The sequence below is a fragment of the Centruroides vittatus genome, unplaced genomic scaffold, assembly GCF_030686945.1.
Source record: "Centruroides vittatus isolate TY-2023 unplaced genomic scaffold, ASM3068694v2 contig_341, whole genome shotgun sequence".
NCBI classification, from domain to species: Eukaryota; Metazoa; Arthropoda; class Arachnida; order Scorpiones; family Buthidae; genus Centruroides; species Centruroides vittatus.
Genome location: NW_027122166.1, coordinates 1,668,944 through 1,684,741, shown reverse-complemented (window position 1 = coordinate 1,684,741; position 15,798 = coordinate 1,668,944). Strand labels below are relative to the sequence as shown.

The window sequence follows — 15,798 nt, the reverse complement described above, 5'->3', positions numbered from 1 at the left end:
TTAATTTTGATAATTTTAAATAAGGCAGTTAATATTTTAACTATCCTTCCTGGTCAACTCTTACTATTAACATAAAAGCCACAGTTGAATAAGGAATAATATGATATATTATGTTCTATTTTTCTGTCAATTATAAAAGTATCTGGAACAAGATGTTAACATAAGTAACACATATACAATTCTCTATAAGAGTTATAACATTATAAACTAGAAGAATATGCTTTTATTTTACTGATTAGAGTTACAAATATACTGACATATTGTGTCTATTTGGTCTCAAATCATTTTTATAATCTCATAAATATGTAAAAACGAATATTTTCACGAACAACAAAAATATAAAATATATAAACTTAAACAATTTGTTCAATTAAAAATAAACTCTCAAATTGCAGGTACAATAGATTTATATTAAAACAATTATATCTACTCATGATTTTGGTTACAAAATATTTGATTATTTTACCTAAAAATATTAGTTTTTCTTTTTAAGTATATTATATATTTCTAATATATTAATGAATAAAGCTTTTTATCATAATTATAAATTTTTAGATTGTTGCAGACTATTTGTGACATCTGATATATTCTATTAATTCCACTAGTGCTTCGGAATCCCTGTAGGCAATCATTCCAGTTTTATTAAGCCATCGGTCGACTCCCTGACTGTCCTCTTCGACGGAGTGGTAAGACAGTTGTAGATCGCAGAGGCTATCCTGTAGGTCTCCGGAGGCTGTTGCCAGAATTTTCTGATAGCTCACGATGCCTCCGCCGAGAGACAGCAGAAGCGAATGCGGTGCACACGAGTCCCACCGGTAGGTGGAATGTTTGGAGAGTACGTAGAAGTCTGCCAGACCCAGACACACTGCCAGCAGTTTGTATCCGGCTCCCGCAACAAATACGACTTCATATTTCTGTTTTAAGATACGCACTAGTTCTTCGTCGTCACTACTGCTCATAACTACCCTACCGGTCTGCTTTCCATCTACATGTTTCAGTGATGATTTGTTTATTCCATTCCAACTCAATCCCCAAAAATATCTACCTGACCATCTAAGAAATACAGAAAAATCAATCACTAGATGTTTATAATAAATGAATTATTAAAAGACAAATTTTGTCTGTACCTATTCAAAGTGGAATCCCAAATGTGGAATGGCTGATTAATTACTCCCAAGATGGGACGACCACTTTCTAAATGATACAAACCAATTAAGACACATACGCATTTCAAACCAGATGTAACCAATTCTGATAAATTCAGATCTTCATAGATTCCATAAATATATTCATATGTGGAGTCTGAAGAATAATATATTATTTCCAATTAAATGTAAAACACACGATAAGTTGTATTTAAAAGGAATAAAATCTCACCAATGGGATCTATCCAAATTCCAATTTTATCTAATGGTAAATTAACAGTTTCATCAAAAGGTGTAACGATGTCAACATTAACATTGCAATGTACAGCAGAGGCTAAGAGTCTAGCTGCTTCTACATTTCCATCCAAAATTGTAGTCAATTTGGAAACTGTACTTTCCTGAAATTTATCTATTACAACAGAAATAGATTCTCCCAAGGCATTAGTAAAACAATTTTCTTCTTCTCCATAAATGTGAGAACCGATATCTGGGTACTAAATATAAAGAATTAAGTTATCAAATTATTGCAATGAAATTAAGATAGAATGCAACACTTACTTTTCTATCAAGATCATATCGTATAGTTTCCTGGACTAGCACATCAGCCAGGGTCTTAAAATCTCTGATAAACCGCCTATTTTTCTTATCATCTTTCTTTTCTTCTATCAGCAAAGAGAACAGCTCTCGCTCTGCCCGACATGAACGTGCAATTTCGGCAGCCTTTTCTGAAACATTTATCACATCACGCAATAAAGTATCTGCAGGCTGCAACCTGGAACAGTCTACGGCCATAACTGTTCAAGTTTCTGCCAAGGGAGAAAAATGCAGTATTAACAAAATTTTAAAAATAACTTTTTAAATATTTATATAAAAATCAACTTAATCAATGTATATTAAATTTATTTTATAGCTACATTCTTGCAAAATGTCATTGTATTTGATGTGAAAAAATAAAATTTACTTATGTTTAAAATCTGCAAATTCAAAAGTAAGATATTACTAACAGTGATGATTTGGAATTGGGTATTTACTTCAAGTACCCAATGCTAAATTTGCCTTTTTTTTTCTTAAACCACTAATACAAAAGAATTTAAATAATTTATTAACATATTGTAAGAAAACGATAATTCAAAGCCAGTATCCAAAGTTTTAAATTTATTAATTGTCAGAATTCCACAACACAATACAATGAGAAGCTCTGTAGTGCATGCAATGGATATTAATTTTGGTTAGTCCTTTTCACAGCAAAACATTTTCCATAGTGGTCAGTCATGTGCAGTATTGTATGGTACAGGTACTGTACATCATATGATTGTGTGAAAATAATTAATATTATCTTGCATTGTGATTGATTTATAAGCAACCTAAATTGTAATTGTGATTATGTAGTGTAGTGAGATATAAAGGTTGTTGGAAAGTTTAAAAAGTTTTTTAGAATTTTAATATGAATAAGATACATGCCCACTTGAACTGTGCTGGTGATTTAAAATGATAAAAAAGATTTGTTTTTTATTTTTTTTATAAAAATATATTTACACCAATTTTTACTGCATGTTTTTTCGATGTTATTTATATTGTTTATTCAATAAGGAATGTTTACCTGATGTATAACACAAAAGTGACATATAGATGTCAGTAGCATAGGGAACATAACTAGCGCCCCCTTCCAGAAACACATATAGTTTGTCTTGGAGACCATTTGGGCACCCCTCTGCGAGTGATGCCTGGTGCATGATAGACCCCCTTGCACCACCCTCGCTACGCCACTGATAGATGTATGGAAGGAAAGATTTATGTAAACATGCCTTGGCTCACTCCTTTGGGGTATGTTAAAAAAGTTTGTAATTAGGTATCATTTAAACGAATCATATTAGGTTGTGTTTCTAATATTTCTCAATTTTATTGTAATATAGTACCGAAGAGAGGCTTAGAAACAAAATAAGCCCAAAATGTATGTGTAACCTGAATTCTCAATAAATAATGTTCCTGACCTTGAAGCTATAAGACAGTCTACTGGAATTTATTATCTAGATTAGAGACATACACATAAGAATCTTTTCATATCTATAAAACTAGCAGGTAAGCCTGGCACTGACCAAGCAAAAAATAACAAATGTTAAAATTATTTCATACTTCTAACCCTTCTATCATATTACATTATAGTATACATCCACCAAAGCTGAATTATCGGGCTAGAGTCGGCTATAATAAATAAATAAATAATATGACAATTTGGCACTAGAGCTTGGCGTTAGGCGCCATCTCTTACTAAACTTCATAATTATAATTAAATTAAATAAATAATTTTAATAATTTGGAACTGGAGGAAAAGAAATCGGCCCGAAGCGGGACTCGAACCCGCAACTTCTGCTATCCGTGCAGACACGTTACCAGTTACGCTACCCGGACCTTCGGTGCGATCTCCTCCTCCAGTATACATAAGCTAACACGACGACCATCGACGGCCATTACAATGCCGGATGTGTCCCCAGCCGGCATTGTAATGGCCGTCGATAGCTTATATATACTGGAAGAGGAGATCGCACCGAAGGTCCGGGTAGCGTAACTGGTAACGTGTCTGCACGGATAGCAGAAGTTGCGGGTTCGAGTCCCGCTTCGGGCCGATTTCTTTTCCTCCAGTTCCAAATTATTAAAATTATTTATTTAATTTAATTATAATTATTAAGTTTAGTAAGAGATGGTGCCTAACGCCAAGCTCTAGTGCCAAATTGTCATATTATTTATTTATTTATTATAGCCGACTCTAGCCCGATAATTCGGCTTTGGTGGATGTATAGCTTTGTAACAGGTTAGTCGTTATTTATTTATATTTACATTATAGTATTTGGCTTATACAATTACAAAGGTTATCTTATGTAAGGATTTATCATACCAAGTGACCAATCTAACATAGTTTAAAAATTCTTTATTCCTCCATTGTATATCAGGTTTTCCCAACTTGTCTTCTGCAGAACCCTAGGATATAGCCAATCAAAATTTAATAGCATCAATGCCCCTCATATACAAGTTATCATGCTGAATTTTATTATTTAATCTTTAAACCATCCTGGATATTAAATGAAATAGATGACAACACACACACAATTTTTTTTTTTTTTTGACATTTTTGAACTGAGGGTCTGAAAACATCGAGATTCCAGAAACCCGATGGGTCAAATATGACACAATTACATTATTATATAACAACAACTGGGAAAGTAATAGGAAAGTAAACATTTGAGATTACAACACTTTTCTATGTTATGTTATAACAGCCAAAAAAGTATTAAAAAAAATAGTGTTTCTAATTTTGCTGCTTTTAAGACTCAAAAAACATTAAAATAATTCTGGATGAAGTTGTTGTTAAATTGCAAAATTTATTACTTATTGATAATATTTTATTCTCTTCTTAGGTTACACCTATATTATTAACATTCTGCTAAATCATAAATTCAGCAGGTGTACAATAATTTAGAACAGCAGTATACACAGTAAAGAGTAAACTATTAAAAATTAAAAAATGGAAAAAGTTTACAAAGATTGTATAGTGTTTCTCAGTTTAAAAAAAATTATATTAATTTTTATAAGCTACAAAAATGGATGCAAGAGTAATTAAAAAATTTAAGATATGAAAAAATTGAAAAGTTTTCAGTTTTTTTAGATAATAAATCTTAAAACAAATAATTCTTAGTAAGATTAGAACATTACAATTCATATTCTTATTAGAAGATATAGAAATTCCAGCATACCTTGTTTACAAAATGTTTGAAAAATTTCTCTAAACTAATATTTGTAAGTTAAATTGTCTTACGAAGTATTTATATTTGTCTTTTATTTAATTAATAATAATAATAAATATACATACAAAATACCGAATCACAATGATGATTATATATCAATATAGTTATAACAACATACACTTTCTATAATGCATTCTACAATTTAGGAAAATATTTAGATCAGTGCTGTCACACAATTTGTCTAAAGGCTGACGCAAACAGATGGCAAAATTAGGGCAACATGAACATCAACCACTAGTGCCACCAATTGTCTCTTCTGAATATAAATGACTGGTTGAACCTGCTATCAACATTTAACATCACCTTAATTTCCTACCTGTATGCATCTTAAATGATTAACACTGAAAATTCACACCAATTCTGAAAGTTTCAATTAATCTAAAAAAAATTTTTCCAAACTAATCACTTAAAAAAAATTCTAAAGTTTAGACATAACACACAGTTAAACAGTCTGATATTTGTCATATAACAACACTGCTATATCAGACAAATTGCAAGTTGATATTAAAACAAATTTTAGATCTACACGAATCTACATTAATACCACATCTTTAATATCTATGAAAACAAACAAGGTCACTGTCATAAATAATGACTTACCAGAGAAAACAAAAGAAGGAATTTCTAAATCTTTCAAAAATTTCAACCATGATCATTGTATTGTTGATAAATTTTTAATGATCATAAAAATAAACATTTTAACAATCCTGAGAATTTAATGTAATGTGTGTCTAATTTCAGATTAAGGTTCATATGGGTTTAGTAAAAGTAAACAAATAAAACACTAATTTAGAGGCTCATTTTCTGAATGAGCCTTAAAAACATTAAGACTAATATCAAAGTTTCTAAAAAAACCTTACTCTTATTTGAAAGCTCTGACAAATTATATTCAAACATCTTGCAAGAAATTGTTCTATTCAGTCTCAGAAAACAATAATAATTGGAAAGACATTTCATGTTCTCTAAAAAATGTTTTTTTTTTTTTTTTTTTTTTTTTTAAATCAGAGAAAACATACAATCAAAATGCTTAGCCATCACTTTTATAACATATAAAAACAAGTGAAATTATTATTTCAGAAAGGAATGTGTTGCATTGAGAATTACATGAATATTAAGTAAAAGTTTTTAAACAAATTAATTCAAACATATTAATTGTATAAGAATTTTAAAAACTCATCTAAAATGAAACTAATTATATATATATATTAGAATATTAGAAAAAATTAAACAAAACTTATTTATCTGTAACATGGCATTTACAGATATTTTAATTGACCAGAAAAAATTTTATGTTGAAACATATTAGTATCGCGAAACATTTTGCATGAACAAAAAACACTTTCATCATTCAAACAATGCTCAAATAAGAATGAATAAAATATTCATTTAGTAGGTTAATTTAAGAGTATATTATGATTCATCAGTGTAACTTTTTTTTGCTGAATCATTATTCTTTGCACACTTGAACATTTTATAATACTTACTGGTATGATAAATTTTATATTTTGTTTTTATACAGGTATCATATATTGTAATTACTTATTTCTAATAAATACAATAATTATACTAATGATAGATTAATTCTATCATTTATATAATTCACTTTATGAAATGTACAGTAGCTTTTTCAAACAAATATTTAAAAAATGTATAATGGGGTGTTCTCAATTTAACCTTTAAAACTACAAATTCTAATATCAAAACAGTAATTAAACCGTAACAGTTAAACCTTGTTCATCATTTCAATATCTTTGTTCTATTTTCTGTTTTTAATTTTGAACATGAACTTTAAGATAGGTAATAGGAAAACAAGTCTAGTATGTATTTAATTAGCTTACTTGTCCATGTGACAAGTTGAATGCATCAATGCTGAAATTTTAAGATAACAATCTAAGTAACATTATAACTAAATATAAGCCTGATAGTGAGATGGTGCCTAATGCCTACCTCTAGGTCAAATTACTTAGTATTAAGCTAACATTTTAAATTTTTTTATGTTTAGAAATAATAAAATCAAGTATAAAGTTATTTCAATTAATTACTCTATAGAAATGCTTGGACCAGGGCCGGATTTACATAAGGGCATTTGGGGCCTGTGCCCAGGGCCCCCACAAAACTGAAAAAAATTATGTTTAAACATAATTTTTTTTTCTATTACCGCGACAGCCTAGTGTGGCCTAATCATGAGGGCAACAGGCAAAGAAAACCAAACCCGGGAAAAAACCTATGAAACATCGGAAAATTTCAGGAAAAAATTTCACATAGGTATTTTTCAGTTAAATTAAAATAATTAGTTTTACACAATAAAATATATGTATGTTTACATAACCTTATTTTTAAATGAAATTTACAACTTCCTAGTTCAAATCTAATTGAAAGTACAGTATTTTGTGTAAATTTTCTAAATCATCAAATTTGCCTACTCTTAAAGGGGGACCCCCACCAAATTTGTGCCCAGGGCCCCTGGATTGGTAAATCCGGCCCTGGCTTGGACATCCAATGTTATCAAGATAAATAAATATACTAGAAATATTTATTTTAACATTAAAATGTATTATTCTTCACTTCACTTAGTATACTCATTCTTTAACATTAGTCATGGTAAAAAAAAATATGGAAAACAACTCTCCAACCACATTGGAATTAATCAATTAATTATATGCAGGGTGATTCTAAATACATGCAAAAAATTTTCATACATTTCAAATCACCCTGTATATGATATAGTATGGTGCCAGGTTTTATACATTAATTTAAAAAACTGTAAAGCTCAGAAAGTCAAAATTATTTTTATTCTAATTTAAATTCTATAACAACTGTTTTGTAAACTTAACAAATCAATTTCAAATGAGAGTTCTGTATCATTTGTACAGTATTTATTTCAAGCTGAGACTGAATACAGAATGGTTGAAAACGTTACCAAATAAGGAATAAATTTCCTGTAGTAGTTTGACCATTTAAATCAATCATATATGTGAGTTACACATAATTTTATAGATCAGCTAAGTGCAGATTATCTTTCCATTTATGTATTACATAATGAGTCTTTGGGAATAACAGTAATAATATGCCATTAAAATATTCAACTAAATAATAAACATTGATTTTTCTGCCCAAAATGTTTATTTTTCTTATTATAATATTAAGTGCAAACATTCTTAATTATTATAATACTTGCAATTATTATTTCATACAGACAATGCTATAAAGTCAAACTAAACATATTTCTTTTAAGAACTGAAGTTAAGATGTTACAGACAAAACAACCAATTTCCAAACAATGCTTTCAAAATATGATTTATTATTGTTATTTGAATGGGGATCACTTTCTTAAATTTTATATAAACTAATTAATATATGTTCAATGTTATATCATCATAGTATAGTATTTTAGTATTTTTTTTTGCAGTAATTTGCAAATATATTTTATTTAATGTTAAGGTTATTCAATCAAAAACAAATTAAATTTCCCAAATTATTTATCTTATTATCATTATTATTTAATTAATGTTTAAATAATAATACAGAGCAACTATATATAATAAATTGCTCTGTATTATTAAACATCTGTCAAAACTAAGAATTTTACTACTGAATATTTCAATAGTTGTTTGCCAAAGCCTTATGTATTTTACATAAGCATAATTTTTTCATGGATTCATTCTGTAGAGAGCAAACATTTTGAAATAAGATAAATATGAAATATTTTTTTTAGCATTTCACAATATTTTTATTTTATTAAACTTTCTTAAAATTTCAATTAAAATTTAAGAATTCTAACAAAATGCTAATTTTAAATTTTGTATTTTATAACTCTTGAAGATAGTTTTATTGTCTTATATGCATTTGGATGACATATTTACTGCTGTAAGATTTAGTACTAGTATAATGGTTAATAATGAAGTTTGATTTAATGAACAGTTTATTGTTATATAATTAAAAGGATTATCACATATGAAGTTCACTCTGTCATGAAGTTTTCTCAATTTAATTCAAATCAATATGTGAACAAATTACAAAATTAAAGATCTGACTGATGTCAGACATTATCTTAATGAATTTTAACATAAGCATGTTTTTTATTGTAAAATTTAACTTTTATATGCCTCAAAACTATCAGAGCAATTTATAAAGTAATAAGACTAAGCATTTTACAGACGTAAATAATTATAAATTATATATCAAAGTGTTATGATTTTTTTAAAAATTATCTACTATCAAGTTTAACAAAGTGAAGACATTTCAATCATAAAATAATCTACTATCAAGTAAACATGTCTTGAGAGATTTTTCAATAATTGTCAATTAAATGATGATTTTTAATGTATCCTTTATCCTTATTTTCTGCATGTAAGTGATATATATTCATGCATTGATAAATTCAGTGTCTACAGCAGAGATGAGTAAGTTACAATTATATGAAATGGACAGTTATCCTTGACACCAAGCAAAGTAGATCATTTCTTGCCTCGAGGAAAGCAGCAGAAGTGGAGTGAATAAACTGAAAATAGTATTTACAATTGCTACTAATTCATATAACTTTAATAAACTTATTAAAAGCCAATTACTATTTGGAAATCATTTGTTTGTAATGTCAATCTTTCACATACTGTCAGGTATTTTAAAGACATGTTTTCATTTAATTTGTAAAACCTAAAACAAATTACATCTTTAGAAACTAGTCTTTTTTATTTTTTATATTGGGAAATAAAGCAAGCAACTGATTTTTTAAATATTGATTTGTTTTATTATTGAGCATTATATAATGACTGTCTAAAATAACAAATATACATTCAATTATTACACTAATTGTATATTTCTTAAGTTGTATTCTACATGAATATAGCCATGAGGTTAATTCTATATTCCTTTTTATAACTCTCTCTTATGAGAATTATTGATATACATATACATATATATATGGATCTAAAACTGTCTAACAGTTTTGAGTCCTCTTTATACTTCATGTTCTGACATCATCATCATCATCATCATCATCAACTGCAAATATTATTATTAATCTATTGTTTAATAAGTTTACAAGGTCAAATTTGGTTTTTAAAACTGTTTGGTTAAAAAATTTCTTTCAATCCCTACTTTAATTCTTAAACATCTTAGTTAAAATTCACATTATGTGAAAAAAGACATTCATTTCTGTCAGACTGTCCAGATCTTAATGGGCCAGGTGTAAAGTATGGGGTCCAGGACGAGTTTTTCTTTTGACATTCCCTCTCAGCAGTCTTCATTCTGTTTTCATATATCGTATATTTCCGCAGATAAGACGATAGTTGAATCATAAAAAAAGGCCCTCAAAATCTGGGGTTGTCTTATAGGGCAGATAAAAAAAAATTGAAATTTATATAAATTAAAAGCATTATAAAAAAAAACGGACAAACCGTAATTATTTACTAGTAGAGAGTAGGGCATGTCCACAAAATAGAATAGCCCATACGATGTTTTTGTGAATAGTCAAGGTCATTACCCGAATGCCCGAATCAGTGTGAACGTTTGCAACAATAGCAAGGCGAAAAATAAAATTCGAATAAGCAATCTAGCACAACATGGTTTCTTGACAACTGAAAATAAAATTTGTTCATTTGAAAAATTACAAATAGAACATAATTCCATATACACTATACAGTATTATTATCCAGACGATGATCGCTGATCTAAACTAAATTCATAGAACATTGATAGTTTGGGGGTCATCTTATAGGATAGATATATGCTAAAACTACAAAACTTCGATGAAAATTTATATCTCGTCTTATCTGCGGAAATATACGGTATTTACATCCCACAAAAAAATTGACTACTACTAATTTATTTAACTTCTACTGTTAAATGTCAGAAAAGTATTAGGTTGTTGCAAATAAAATGGCTGATTTTTACTTCTGACTTTGAATGTTTATTAATTTAAAACTTACATATTCAATCAAAATTGTTTTCACCAACATTAATACACTGTTCCGAAAGCAGTAGAAAGGTATTAATGCCAACTTGATAGAAACACAAGAATGAAAAGCCAAAAAGTCATCAAAGATACTTTTTATTATGTCCTCTTCCTCGATGACTTTCCAAAAAACTGTCCAAATGTATAAAAAATATGATAGTCTGTTGGCAAAAAGTCTGGAAAATAAGGTGGATGAGGAAGAATATCACATGAATACTTTCATTTTTGTGATGGACAATTAAAGAACTGCAGACCTCCAAATGATGCTATTTATTTCTCTCACTGAGTTCATGTGGTACCCATTTGTCAAGCCTCTTGACTTTCCCTAACATGTTTAGATGTCAAAAAATGGTTAAATGGTTGAATATAGTCTAATACGTTCAACCTTTCAAAGATTTCCTGGACAGTCAGATGAGGTTCTTCAATTCTGATCTTTGAGATTTGTATTCCCAGAATGAAATCTTTTGAACCACTGCCTGACTGGCAGTCAGGCAGTGGTTCAAAAAATTTCACAGAAGGTTCTGTGAGTGAGCAGAACCTTCAACGAAAGTTTTATTGGTATTTCAGGTTGCTTTGACTGCATTATGTCCCTGCTTATACTCATAAAAGAAAATTATTCAATTTCCTTTTATTCCATGCTGTCAGATAAAGTACTCTGAAACATGTAATCTCATTTATATTGCGAGTTTCACATGTTTAATTCACATATTATGTGCGCTCTTCCAATTGCAAAAACACAGCACTGTTCGCGTGAAAAAAGTTGACCTACAAGGCCGAAAAGTTTAAATTTTAAAAAACAGTCATTTCATTTGCAACTACCGAATATTTCAAATGCACAAAAATCAAGTTTAGCATTATAGATACTTAAAAAACAACGTTAACACTGTAAATGAATATTTTTCTTTTTTGTACAGTTAACTAAAAATAGTAACAAGAATGACTTTGAAACAAAGAAAAGCTGTTCATTATTTCAAAACCAAACATTCATTATCATATTACAGTAAGATCTTGTTTTCATTAAAAAAAATGTTCCCATTTTCCATAACGTTTCTTATCTCGAAGCACCTTACATTTAATTTTTTTAAAACTTTTCAATTTAAAAGTCTCTTTCTATGAAATTCAAACAATAAACTAAAAACTACAAAATAGTGAAATAATAATAATGTCTTTCTCTATTGAAAACTGGATACGCATAAACCATAACACAACAAACCTTTAATACCTTATATTGCCAGTACAAAAATACTAAAACTGACTAATGTTGTTATAATTATATATTTTAAAATTTTTTCTTAGTTTTGTAATACGTCATCGTTCGTTTTGCATTCCGAATATCGGAGCATAAATCGACTCGAAAAAGATCTTAATATTAAACCGAAAACGTTAGTCGGTTTTAGTATTTGTTTCATATAGTAGATTTAAGGTATTAAAGGCGTGTTATTTTATAATAATAACAATACTAATAAATACACAGCCTACTTATATTCCAGATTATAATTTCAAAAATTTTGATTTTATGGGCAAATTATTATATTTGCATGTAGGACTATATAAAGGTGGGCTAGTAAAGTCATTTAGCTAAAAATCTAGGGCAGAAAAGATCACATTTTGAGGCCCCCTACATATAATAAAATAGGTTATCTACAACTTCCCAACTTCCATGTCCTGTCTGCACATTATATAATTACAACTAGGCTATGTAGTAGACCCAAACAGATATATATTAGCAGAGACATTTAACTTATGTAAAAACCGTGTGAAAATGGTCGAGACAGCTTTTGGGATCGGTCCCAACTCCATTTATCTATCATATAATAATAAATACGAAGATAGATAAGGGATCGGCACTTGTAATTCTTCGAAATTCGCTAACGATAAGCGATTTTTTCCTCTACACGAAAGGGGACGCGTAAAAGCGCGCTTACATAATTTTTTCCAACTTAAACTTAATTAGACGAAACAAGTTCTAATGAAAGAACTTCGACGTGGGTCAAATCTAATTAACAGATCGCGAGCTATTTTCGGGCGTTGCTTCCGCTTCGTACTATAAATAATTAAACATCAAAACCCAACCTTGCCAAACGAATTAACCTGTCAAAATAAACCCGAACGTATCCGAATTGATAATGTTCCTTAAATTACGCCACGGCAAGCCGGATTTTTAATTACATTTATCGTTATCCGTTATAACTAGACGACACCGTCGTCAATAACACAATTAAATCCTAATTAATAACCGTTAAACGTATCGGGAGTTATACAATTACAAAAAATATCGTAAATAAACGTTTAACGTTAACGATACACGATGGAATATTTACCTCTCGATCATTTAATTGCATTAAATCGACATTTATCCTCTATGACGGAAGCGGGAGCGCATCACGTGACCGCGCTGCCTGGTCGAAAACCAGACGAAGTTTTGTTACGAACATCTCGGCCATTTTTGAATCGTTTTCGTAAATAAATACCTCAAAATCGTCTTAAATCATTTTCTTGAGTATATCATCTCTCTGCATTATTCGACAAGAAAAAAAAGAGGTTAAAGCAAAATTACTGGTTTGAGATTACATTCTCGGCCAGAGGACGCCATTACTGCATGTTAGGTTCTTTTGTTACCAACGTGATATCGTTGTATTTTGTTTTTTTTCCAATTTTTTTGGACCGTTGGTGCAAGTTATGTACGGAAATGATCGCAACAGAAGTCCTTACTACAATCCTGTCCATCATAATCAACGATTCGACGATCCGTCGCAGGTGAAACGGAGCAAATTCGACAGGCGACCACGTTGTCTGCATTCGTCCCCTATAGGACTACCTTCAGCCGATTTATCGTCTCGTAACGCTAGCCCCATTGGACGCTACAGCCCCAGGACACCGAATCGAAGCTATAATTTCGAATCTCCGAATAATCGTTCGCCGTACTACGGCCATCATTTCGATCAATCTGATTATATATCTCCGGGTCCTTCGTTCGCACGCACGCCTAATTCCAGTTGGGAATCCTATGGTTCTGGTTCGTTCGTACGCACGCCTAATTTGAGCTGGGAATCCTTTGATTCTGGTTCCGGTGGAAAGAATTATGGGAAGAAAAAAGGTAGAGTTTACGTTCATTTATATAATTATATGCAGGGTCACGTAACGGTAATGGGAACATTATTTATTTTACTCTAAACATCCAAGCGTGGGCATCTGAAGTGCTCTACCGGAGATTCTGGAATGGGTCTGCTAGTTACATCCATTCTCCCTCCTGACATGGTGTTGCTTGGTAAAGCTGCTTTAATTAATATTACTGGATAAGTGGGTCTGTTTCAAATGAAATTGGCTCACTTTACCAGCCATTGTACCATATATCTCTCAACACCCTTAATCCCTCTAATTGAAAGCACTTAATTTTACTATAATTTTATAAGATAAATTGAATACCTATTCCAGAATCTCTAGGCTGCTGCCAGTTAAAATAGTCTAAATAATGCAATATTAGTTCAGAGTTAATTTAAATCGCTATGCTAAATACTATTCGATCGTGTTTTAAAAAGTTGATTACTTTAATCCTAAACATTTCTGGGTTAGGGTTTACTTACTAGTTATTGTGAAGTAATGTTGCCCTTCTATTGATAAGTATGATTTAAATACCGATTTGTTTACTTAAAAATGAAAGAATGATAATTCTACATTTGAAAATTTCTGTAAAGAATCAAATTAATAAACTCTTACCTGAATTCCTGAGCTACTTTTGTGATTTCTAACATTGTTTTTATGCATAGTGCTTCCGGCTGTGTGTAAAAATTATCACGTTCTGCTCTTCCACTAACTTGTTATTAATTTAATCCAAATTTAGGATATTAAACATCGACAAAATTAGCAAAATGTTCTGCTTTTTTTTTTAAATGTAAGAGCAGACTGTGACAACTTTGTAATGAGAAACTCTTTAGATAACAAAAAAGCAAAGGTTTCTTGACAATTTTATTCCATTCCACATGTACACGTCTCACTGTCTACTTTTTCATCAATAGTAATTATTACACATCAAACTTTTTCATTGACTGGAAGTTGATAAATTATTGACCAAATCGCTTCTTGCCGATTCTGGGATGATGGAAAGACCGTTGCTATGGCTTCTGGATGTTGAGACAACTGCCATCTTACTTGAGTACAAATAATTTAAATCACAGACTCTCCCAAAATATAACATTAAACTTTTACTGATTTTTTTTGATGGAACATTGCAGATTAGAAACATTGCCTATTAATTATCTAAATTTAAGTAAATATTTTAAAAAATTACAAGCATTATATACACACAAAAATTTTTACCCACAATTTGTTTTTATTTTTAACAGATTCATACTCTCAATTTGGAGAGTTTTATTGTGCAAAAATTAGTAGTTGAGGCACACTTCTTTATAACTTAACATTTTGCAGACTGTATGGATACACCTTACCAAAATAAATTTGCCAATTCTAATTTTATATAAACAAAACAGATATACAAAGAACTTGTTGTATATTATTATTAATTAAAAAAAATCAAAATAAGATTGCATTCAATCAAATAACAAAAGTCATTCACTCACGAGATATTTTCATATGTACAGAGGGAATTAACGGCCAAATTATTATAAATTCTTTTTATCGACGACATAACACTGATTAATAATCAAACATCAAGTGACCATAGATCTTGTTGCTCACCTGAATCTTTATTTTGTTGTCTATTGAGAATTTCAATTTCCATCTAGTTGCACAATTTAAAACTTTCCATTTATATTTATTTATTTTTCCCCCTAGCATAATTTCCGTGACTCCCGTCGTAGTTCCGACTGCAATCCCGGTGGAAGCGACAACATTAGCAAGTATGCTAACTCTTCTATGCTTGAAGATCCTTGGTTGGAATTGG

The 15,798-nt window shown here is 29.9% G+C and overlaps 2 protein-coding genes across 4 annotated transcripts in view; both read right to left on the bottom strand.

Moving 5' to 3' along the window:
• Positions 1-200: 200 nt before the first annotated feature.
• On the bottom strand, positions 201-15,719 carry Ipp (inositol polyphosphate 1-phosphatase). 2 transcript variants are annotated; one of them, XM_067268896.1, is made up of 5 exons: positions 15,594-15,719; positions 1,704-1,951; positions 1,378-1,639; positions 1,128-1,302; positions 201-1,053 (listed from the first exon to the last, which is right to left on the bottom strand). In XM_067268896.1, exons 2-5 carry the CDS (start codon positions 1,935-1,937, stop codon positions 567-569), a joined length of 1,158 nt encoding a protein of 385 aa, XP_067124997.1. In that variant the 5' UTR covers positions 1,938-1,951; positions 15,594-15,719; the 3' UTR covers positions 201-566. The 2 variants fall into 2 exon arrangements, with proteins under 2 accessions (XP_067124997.1, XP_067124996.1); XM_067268895.1 differs by lacking the exon at positions 15,594-15,719 and adding an exon at positions 13,220-14,102.
• Positions 14,848-15,798, bottom strand: part of Cdk12 (Cyclin-dependent kinase 12) — a 90,228-nt gene continuing 89,277 nt past the window's right edge. For both annotated transcript variants that reach the window (XM_067268883.1, XM_067268882.1), the window contains exon 15: positions 14,848-15,783. The gene's annotated coding sequence lies outside the window, so the exon portion shown is untranslated. The remainder of the gene's footprint in view (positions 15,784-15,798) is intronic.

What these genes read in the sequence shown, in the direction of transcription:
- Ipp (XM_067268896.1), bottom strand. Translation starts at nt 1,937, where the DNA reads ATGGCCGTAGACTGTTCCAGGTTGCAGCCTGCAGATACTTTATTGCGT. An exon ending in AATTTGGATAGATCCCATTG is followed by an intron (nt 1,303 to 1,377) that starts GTGAGATTTTAT and finishes ATTATTCTTCAG; the next exon opens with ACTCCACATATGAATATATT. An exon ending in TGGGATTCCACTTTGAATAG is followed by an intron (nt 1,054 to 1,127) that starts GTACAGACAAAA and finishes TGTATTTCTTAG; the next exon opens with ATGGTCAGGTAGATATTTTT.